Below are 9,894 nucleotides of genomic sequence, written 5' to 3' on the forward strand. Positions count from 1 at the left end.
CTTTAAAAGTAATTTACTATTATGTTTCTTATGAAATGACTTAATTTGCTTTGAGTGAATCTGTGGCACATTTGGCAGTGTATGTTAAAATTATAAACAATTTCAAAATTGTGTGTCTGGAATTGCATGGGAGCTAGACTGGAAAAGATTGGCAGATTTCCTTCCGTAAAGAATATTAGTGAACCAGATAAGGTTTTACAATAATTGTCAATGCTACGTGACCACCCATTGGCTAGATTTTAAATTCTGTCTTTTATTAAATTCAGTTTCACTATCTGCCACGATGAGATTCAAATCCCTGACCCTAGAACATTAACCTGAGATTCTAGATTTCTAGTGCCAGTACAACTACACCACTGTGACAATACTGTGCCTTTAAAAGATGTATTCTATCCTGTTTCTTTGGCACAGGGATTTTGTCACAATGGTGCCAACGTGTCTCCTCCCAGCAGACAGTCTGTAAACAGCTTTGGGTTTCTCCCGGGGTGTCTTTTCAGAATTAGACAAAAGAATCCTGAGTGGGTGGGGTCAGGCTGTCACACCCAGAGGACTTTGGTTTTGCCTTTAGTTTTTTTCACTAACCATCTGCTGGAGTGAATGGTTCATGTTATCTGTATTGCTAGATTGAAGATTTAGAAAGTTTTCCTCTTAGAAATCAGAAGGGGCAGATTATTTGTTGGTTGGTTTGTTTCTTTCTTTCTATTGGGGTGGAGGGAGACAACACGTGAGAATAATAACTGTGTTTGCTGCATTGCTTTTTGCCAAAGGGTGTCTATGGGATGCTGCCAATGTTAGAATTGGTGGTTAGTGCTTAAGTAATACATTGTCTTGTTAAGTATGTAAATAGAGTGAAGTAATACTGATCATTCATTTTGTTGCATTTAATTGCATTGTAAGGATTAAGAATCAGTCCTTGCTTTTCAAAATACATGCAAATCCTGTCCTTCAGGTTTACCTCCAACTTGCCCACCACTGATGTCCGGCTTACCGGTCTAAACTTGCCTGGCTTTTCCTTACCATCTTGAATACCACCACATTAGCCAACCTACAGTCTTCCGGCACTTCATCTGTGACTATTGATGATACAAATATCTCCACAAGGGGTCCAGTAAGCACTTCCCTAGCTTCCCACAGAGTTCTAGGATTCACCTGATCAGGTCCTTGGGATTTATCCACTTCTCTGTGTTTAAAGCCATCCAGCACCATCACCTCTGTGTAATATGGACATTTTTCAAGATGTTACCATCTATTTCCCCACATTTATATTTTCCATGTCCTCCTCCACAGTAAACACTGATGCAAAATACTTGTTTAGTATCACCCCGTCTCCTGCCTTGCTGATCTTTGAGGGGTCCTATTCTCTCCCTTGTTATCCTTTTGTCCCTAATGTATTTGTTATAACCCTTTGGATTCTCCTTAACTCTATTCGCCAAAGCTATCTCATGTCCCCTTTTTGCCTCCTGATTTCCCTCTTAAGTATACTCCTATTTCCTTTATACTCTTTAAAAGATTAATTCGACCTCTCCTGTCTATACCTGACACAGGCTTCCTTCTTTTTCTTAACCAAAACCTCAATTTCTCCAGACATTCAGCATTCTCCACCAGCCTTTCATTTCACCCTAACAGGAATATACTTTCTCGTTATTTCATTTCTGAAGGCATCCCATTTTGCAGCCGTCCCTTTACCTGCGAACATCTGCCTCCAATCAACTTTTGAAAGTTCTTGCCTAATACTGTCAAAATTAGCCTTCCTCCAATTTAGAATTTCAACTTTTAGATCTGGTCTTTCCTTTTCCATCACTATTTTAAAACGAATAGAATTACAGTCGCTGGCCCCAAAGTGCTCCCCCACTGACACCTCAGTCACCTGCCTTATTTCCCAAGAGAAGGTCAAGATTTGCATCTTCTCTGGTAGGTACAAGCACATGCTGTGGCAAGGACTGATTAGAGATAGTCAGCATGGCTTTATGCATGGGAAATCATATCTCATGAACTTGACTGAGTTTTCTGAAGAAGTAACAAAGAAGATTGATGAGGGCAGAGCAGTAGATGTGATCTATATAGACTTCAGTAAGGTATTTAACAAGGTTCCCCATGGGAGACTGGTTAGCAAGTTTAGATGTCCTGGAATACAGGGAGAACTAGCCATTTGGAACTGGTGGAGGGTTACTTTTCAGACTGGACGCCTGTGACTAGTTCAGTGCCACAAGGATTGGTGCTGGGTTTCATAGAGCTGCTTTTCATAGAACATTACAGCGCAGTACAGGCCCTTTGGCCCTCGATGTTGCGCTGACCTGTGGCATCAATCTGAAGCCCGCCTATCCAGCACTATTTCACTTTCATCCGTATATTTATCCAATGACCATTTAAATTCCATTAAAGTTGGTGAGTATACTACGCTGTAGGCAGTGTGTTCCACACCCCTACTACTCTGACTAAAGAAACTATCTCTGACATCTGTCCTATAACTATCACTCCTCAATTTAAAGCAATATCCCCTTGTGCTCGCCATCACCATCCAAGGGAAAAGGCTCTCACTGGCCACCCTATCTAACCCTCTGATTATCTTGTATCTCAATTAAGTCACCTGTCAACCACCTCCTCTCTAATGAAAACAGCCTCTAGTCCCTCAAAGACCTTCTCTCCATACCAGGCAACGTCTTAGTAAATCTCCTCTTTCCAAAGCTTCCACGTTTTTCCTAGAATGTGGTGACCAGAACTGTACACAGTAGTCCAAGTGTGGCCGCGCCAGAGCTTTGTCTAGCTGCAGTATGACCTCGTGGTTCTGAAATTCAGTCCCTCAACCAATAAAAACTAACACACCGTAGGCCTTCTTAATAACCCTATCAACCTGGGTGGGATCTATGAACACAGACACCGAGATCTCTCTGTTTATCTATACTATCAAGAATCTTACCATTAGCGCAGTACTCTTTATTCCTTTTGCTCCTTCCAAAGTGAATCACCTCACACTTTTCCACATTAAACTGCATTTGCTACCTCTCAGTCCAGATCTGCAGCCTATCTATGTCCCTCTGTTATCTGCAACATCCTTCAGCACTATCCGCATGTCCATCGACCTAAGTGTCATCTGCAAATTTACTAACCCATCTTTCTACGCCCACATTTCGGTCATTTATAAAAATAACAAATGACTGGCCCCAGAACAGATCCTTGCGGAACCCCACTAGTAACTGAACTCCAGGATGAACATTTCCCATGAACCACCACCCTTTGTCGTCTTTTAGCTAGCCAATTTCTGATCCGAACTGTGAAATCACCCTCAATCCCATGCCTCTGCAAGAGCCTACCATGGGGAAACTATTCATAATTTATATAAATGATTTGGTTGTGAACATAGGAGGTACAGTTAGTAGGTTTGCAGATGACACCAAAATTGAAACTGTAGTGGACTGCAAAGAAGGTTACTTCAGAGTGCAACAGAATCTTGATGGGCCAATGGAACGAAGAGTGGCAGAGGGAGTTTGAATTTAGATAGATGTGAGATGCTACAGTTTGGAAAAACAGATCAGAGCAGGATTTATGCACTTAACGGTAAGGTCCGAGGGAGTGTTGCTGAACAAACAGACCTTGGAGTGCAGGTTCATAGTTCCTTGAAAGTAGAATCGCAGGTAGATGGGATAGTGGAAGAGGAGTTTGATATGCTTTCCTGTATTGGTCAGAGCATTGAGTATTGGAGTTGGGAGGTCATGTTGTGGCTGTACAGGCATTTGTTAGGTCACTTTTGGAATATTGCATGCATTTCTGGTCTTCCTATTGGAAGCATGTTGTGAAACTTGAAAGGATTCAGAAAAGATTTACAAGGATGTTGCCAGATTTGGAGAATTTGAGCTGTAGGGAGAGGCTGAATAGGCTTGGGGGTGTTTTCCTGGAGCATCGGAAGCTGAGGGGTGACCTTATAAAGGTTTATAAAAATTGAGGGGCATGGATAGGATAAATAGACAAGATCTTTTCCCTGGGGTGGGAGAGTCTAGAACTAGAGAGCATAGGTTTAGGGTGAGAGGGGAAAGATATAAAAGGGACCTACGGGGCAATGTTTTCACACAAACAGTGGTCGCTGTATGGAATGAGCTTCCAGAGGAAGTGGTGGAGCCTGGTACAATGAGAGCATTTAGAGTTAGAGTCATAGACATGAACAGCAGGGAAACAGACCCATCGGTCCAACCTGTCCATGCCAACCAGATAACCCAACCTAATCTAGTCCTACCTGCCAGCACCTGGCCCATATCCCTCCAAAGCCTTCCAGTTCATATACCCATCCAAATGGCTTTTAAACGTTGCCTCCACCACTTCCTCTGGCAGCTCATTCCATACACGTAACACCCTCTGCGTGAAAAAGTTGCCCTTAAGTCCTCTTTTATATCTTTCCCCTCTCACCCTAAACCTATGCCCTTTAGTTCTGGACTCCCCGACCTCAGGGAAAAGACTTTGTCTATTTATCCTATCCATGACCCTCATGATTTTATAAACCTCTATAAGGTCACCCCTCAGCCTCCTATGCTCCAGGGAAAACAGCCCCAGCATGTTCAGTCTCTCCCTATAGCTCCCTGGCAACATCCTTTGTAAATCTTTCTTAACCCTTTCAAGTTTCACAACATTTTTCCAACAGGAAGGAGAGCAGAATTGCACGCAATATTCCAACAGTGGCCTAACCAATGTCCTGTATAGCCACAACATGACCTCCCAACTCCTGTACTCTATTCTCTGACCAATAAAGGAAAGCATACCAAACGCAGCCTTCACTATTCTATTTACCTGTGACTTCACTTTCAAGGAGCTGTGAACCTGCACTCCTAGGTCTCTGTTCAGCAACACTCCCAAGGAGCTTAACTATTAAGTGTATAGGTCCTGCTAAGATTTGCTTTCCCAAAATGTAGCACCTCGCGTTTATCTGAATTAAACTCCATCTGCCACTTCTCAGATCATTGGCCCATCTGATTAAGATTCAGTTGTAATCTGAGCTAACCTTCTTCGCTGTCTACTGCACCTTCAATTTGGTATTATCTGCAAACTTACTAACTATACCTCTTTTGCTCACATCGCAATCATTTATTTAAATGATGAAAAGTAGTGAACCCAGCACTGATCCTTATGGCACTCCACTGGTCACAGGTCTCCAGTCTGAAAAACAACCCTCCACTACCACCTTTGAGCCAAATCTGTATCCAAATAACTAGTTTTCCCTGTATTTAAAAGGCATCTGGGTGGCTATATGAATAGAAGGGTTTGGAGGGATAAGGTCCAAGTGCTGGCAAATGGATCGAGATGAAGTTAGCCTATCTGGTCAACATGGACAAGTTGGACCAAAGAGTCTGTATCCGAGCTATACATCTCTATGACTCTAAACTTGGCTGTGGACCAATTTAATCATATGTATCTGGAACACAGCACCTTACACTTGCCTTTAAGATAAAGTAAAAGTTAGGGTCTAGGCTACCTCCATGAAATATTTTGGTGGGGTTTGGGGTGTGGGAGGGCAAGGGAAGTGCTGATTTGGTCTCTAACAGCCCATTTCTTTTCGACGTGATCACAGAAATCCACTGAAAATCGTTGTTTTCAAATGGCATCAATTAATCAAACTCAAAAAATAGAATTTCATACTACATGGAATAATTTAGCCTAAAATATGTATTACAGTCTGCGTATAAAATCAGCTTGTCAAAAAAAACTGTTGGAGTTAAACTGCTCTAATTTAGATTGCTATGTGACTCCTTAATATGTTACAGACTTATAGTGTGCCCCAGTGAAGTATCATCATTCTTGGCTAGCCATTATTTTCTAGTTATTCATTCAGTGCGGCAATCAACTTGTTCATTTGTTTATAGCTTTGTATGTTGGTCTCTATTTTAGGTGTCCACTTTAATGGAAATATGGCAAGGGATGAGAGCAACCCGATTGACAGTTTCTCAATTGCAAGCTTCACGTGCAGCCCTACCAGAGTCTCCTGCAATCAAAGATCTGCTTAGACAAGAAATTCAATTTCTGCTTTTAGATGTTCAAAAAAGAGCACAAAAGGAGGGCAGGTAGAGTACTCACAAGATTTCTTTATTCTGTCACCGAGTCATAGAGATGTACAACTCAGAAACAGACCCTTCCGTCCAACTCGTCCATGCTGACCAGATATTCTAAATTAATCTAGTCCCATTTGCCACCACTTGGCCTATATCCATCTAAACCCTTCCTATTCATATACCCATTCAGATGCCTTCTTAAATGTTGTAATTGTACCAGCCTCCCCACTACTTCCTCTGGTAGCTCAATCCATACCCTCTTCACCCTCTCTGTGAAAAGGTTGTCCTTAGGTCCCTTTTAAATCTCTTTCACCCTAAACTGTGCCCCTCTCTTTCTTGATTCCCCCACCCCAGGGGAAAAAAAAACCTTGTCTATTTACTCTATCCATGCCCCTTATGATTTTATACATCTCTCTAAGGTCACCCCTCAGCCTCTGATGCTCCAAGGAAAACAATCCCAGTCTATTTATTGAATAAGGTAAGCTGGAACGCAATATCACTGCAGTTGAACAACATTTTAAAAATAAAAGATCTGACCTTCTTGCTTGATCTTTCTTGTATTTGTTCTGTTCTATAATTCTCAGCAAGTTTCCAGCCCCTTGGTTTGAAGTACTGAAAAACACCTATTGCTCCCTAGTTGTTTAGTTTCATTTGCATAAGAACTGATTTGCCTTTGAGTATTACTACAGTCTAAATCCTTTGAATTTAATTAGCAGCAAGAAGCTTACATCAAACTATTTATGTAGACTGTAAGATTAATAATATGGAATTGCTTTGATGGTTGTCCCAAGATTTAAAACCTGTTTTTCTTTTATATCTTTCTCTCTATAATTTTGGGAGGGAAACAAAAAAGCTCTTCGAGAGGGTGTGAAAATGACCACCTATGTTTGTCTGTATTCTTTTCTGATGCTAATAGTAACTATTCTATTATTGAGAAAAGCAAATCATTTAAGAAGAATGTTGATTTTATAGATTTTTAAAAAAAAAATTAGCTGCCCTTTCTAATCATCACTAGGGAACATTTTTTAGCAATAGTAAAATTTGTTTACAATTCTCAATCATTTGGAAGAGTATCTGTGTGTAATATACTAATTATGAAAGGAAAAGTTGATGAATACTTAAAGTCCTGAAATGTTGTCTCTATAAAAGCAGGGGACCTAAGAGTAACTAGATAGCTTTCCAAAGAGTCAGCAGAAGAGACAATGAGACAAATTCTGCACTACATCATTGTGATTATAGCTGCTAGAGAGAAGAGCAGCCAAGAGGATGTCTACCATGCACCTTGATTCGTGTTGTAACCAAATAAAAAGCACATGAACAGAAAGAGGATAACTCATTTGCATCTTCTGTGGTGACTTTGGGCCTGCTGTTTTCTCCAAGAATGCACTTTATTCATTATATTTCTAGAAGTACATTTTCAAGTACTTTTGACTTGAAAACCACCAAGTGTAATAAAATGCAATTTTCTTTCCACCATGTTCACTTTTAGATGTCTCAATGTGATTGCAATGCCTTTGATTTTTGCAGTATAGATTCCATGGCAGGCAGTGTATGAGCAAAGCTTTTCAAATTGAATATTTCACCGTGTGCAAAATAATCAACTTTTTGGTACACCACGTGTACCTCTCTGAGATACCTTAATACAATTTCAGCACCCTTGATATTCACAATTCCTTGTCCGGCATACAGTCTGAAGATTTATACAGTTTCCATCCCTTGGTATATTATGACTCATAGGACTTAGGTGCTGACTTTTCCCCACTGTGCCTCTCTGGCAACTGCTCCAATCTGTAGTGCATCCCTCAGAACATTGGTCTTGGATCTTGGAATGTGCCAACTTGCAACACAGGTGAAGAACAGCTCTTTGCAGTGGAGGTCCAGTGAGTTTTGCAAAGATCAAAATGCATTTTTCAATATGCTGATGGTCCTCCAGCTCTAGTTGATGTTAATCCCAATGTCCATCCCTGACAACAGTCTGTAGAGCATAGAGAACAGCATCATGAAGCCACTTTGAACACACTGCAACAAAATTCACCCCTTCTCTCTCTCAACCTTCTTTCCAAAGGCACATTCCAAAAAGAGATGGACACTGTCTCTTCCACACCAAAGCCACTTTCAGGGCAAAATATGGAGGGATGTGAGACTCTGGGCATGTAGAGACCCTTCCTTCCTACAAGGCCAGCTTTCTTACCAACATCCAACCTGCATCTTGGTGCTTGATTGAAAGTTCTAGTAGTTAAACATTTGCCAAGTGACTTCTGATTGAATGAACTGAGACCACATCATTCAGACCCTTGAGCCTGCTATCCCATTTAAAAAGATCATGGCCAATCTGACTGTAACCTCAATTTCACATTTTCCCTATCCCTGAATACCTCTTACATCTGTGCTTAACTAAAATCTTTTCAGCTTTGGTTTATAACTGTTCAAAGATTCTGCTTCCACTATTTTGTCCTTTCAGAGAGAGAGAGAGAGAGAGTTCCAGACTTCTGATCCTCTGAGTCAATAAATTTTGCTTAATCTCTACTTTAAATGTGTGACCTCTCATATAAGCAGAGACTTTGAGATCTTGATTCTCCGATAAGAGGAGATATTCTCTCCACATCCAACCTGTCAGGATTGTGTACGTTTCGATCACACCACCTCTAGCTCTTCTAAATTCCAGTGGTTACAAGCCTGGCTTATCTAATCTTTTCCTCTTTAGATAACATGCTCATTCCAAATATAAGTCTGGTAAATCTCAGGATTACTTTCAACATACTTGTATCCTTTCTTAAATAATGTGACCAGTATTGTGCACTGAACTCCTAATGTGGTCTCACCAGTGCCCTGCATAACTGTAGCATAACCTCCCAACCTTTGTATTTAATTCTTCTGGCAATAGATAGGAGCATTCCATTATGTCCTGGGCTGTAAATTTTCTTTGTTCTTTGTTCCATTACCTTTCCTCAATACTTGCTCTATCCGCTTACTAATCTTCTGTAATTCATTCATGAAGACACCAAGCTCAAACTGCATTGAGGAGCTGTGCAACCTCTCGCCATTCAGTTAATATGCTTATTTTTAATATATCATGCCACGATAGACAGTTTCATGTTAGAACATCGAACAATACAGCACAGAATAGGCCCTTCGGCCCTCGATGTTGCGCCAACCTAGACAGTTTCATGTTAGAACATCGAACAATACAGCACAGAACAGGCCCTTCGGCCCTCGATGTGCGCCAACCTGTGAACTATTCTCAGCTCGCCCCCCGCCCCCCCCAACACTATCCCAAAATCATCCATGTGCTTATCTAAGGATTGTTTAAATCTCCCTAATTGGCTGTTGACTACATTGGCAGGCAGGGCATTCCATGCCCTTACCACTCTCTGCGTAAAGAACTTTCCTCTGACATCTGTCTTAAATCTATCACCCCTCAACTTGTAGTTACGCCCTCTCATATAAGCTGACATCCTCATCCTAGGAAAAAGTATTTCACTGTCAACCCTATCTAATCCTCTGATTATCTTGTATGTCTCTATCAAAGCCCCCCTTTAGCCACCTTCTTTCCAACGAGAACAGACCTAAGTGTCTGAGCCTTTCCTCATAAGACCTTCCCTCCAGACCAGGCAACATCCTGGTAAATCTCCTCAGCACCTTTTCCAATGCTTCCACATCTTTCCTATAATGGGGCGACCAGAACTGTACACAATATTCCAAGTGTGGCCACACCAGTGTTTTGTATAGTTGCAGCATGATATTGTGGTTCCGGAACTCAATCCCTCTACCAATGAAACGTAACACACCGTATGCCTTCTTAACAGCACTATCCACCTGGGTGGCAACTTTCAGGGATCTATGCACATGGACTTCAAGATCC

The 9,894-nt window shown here is 41.2% G+C and overlaps 1 protein-coding gene across 7 annotated transcripts in view; it reads left to right on the forward strand.

Annotated features, from left to right (window-relative positions):
* Positions 1-9,894, forward strand: part of ccdc24 (coiled-coil domain containing 24) — a 107,760-nt gene that overhangs the window by 44,737 nt on the left and 53,129 nt on the right. For all 7 annotated transcript variants that reach the window (XM_043699070.1, XM_043699074.1, XM_043699073.1 and 4 more), the window contains one exon: positions 5,872-6,044. In XM_043699070.1, the coding sequence (XP_043555005.1) occupies positions 5,872-6,044 (173 nt within the window). The remainder of the gene's footprint in view (positions 1-5,871; positions 6,045-9,894) is intronic.

Source organism: Chiloscyllium plagiosum, chromosome 11, assembly GCF_004010195.1.
Source record: "Chiloscyllium plagiosum isolate BGI_BamShark_2017 chromosome 11, ASM401019v2, whole genome shotgun sequence".
Taxonomy (NCBI): domain Eukaryota; kingdom Metazoa; phylum Chordata; class Chondrichthyes; order Orectolobiformes; family Hemiscylliidae; genus Chiloscyllium; species Chiloscyllium plagiosum.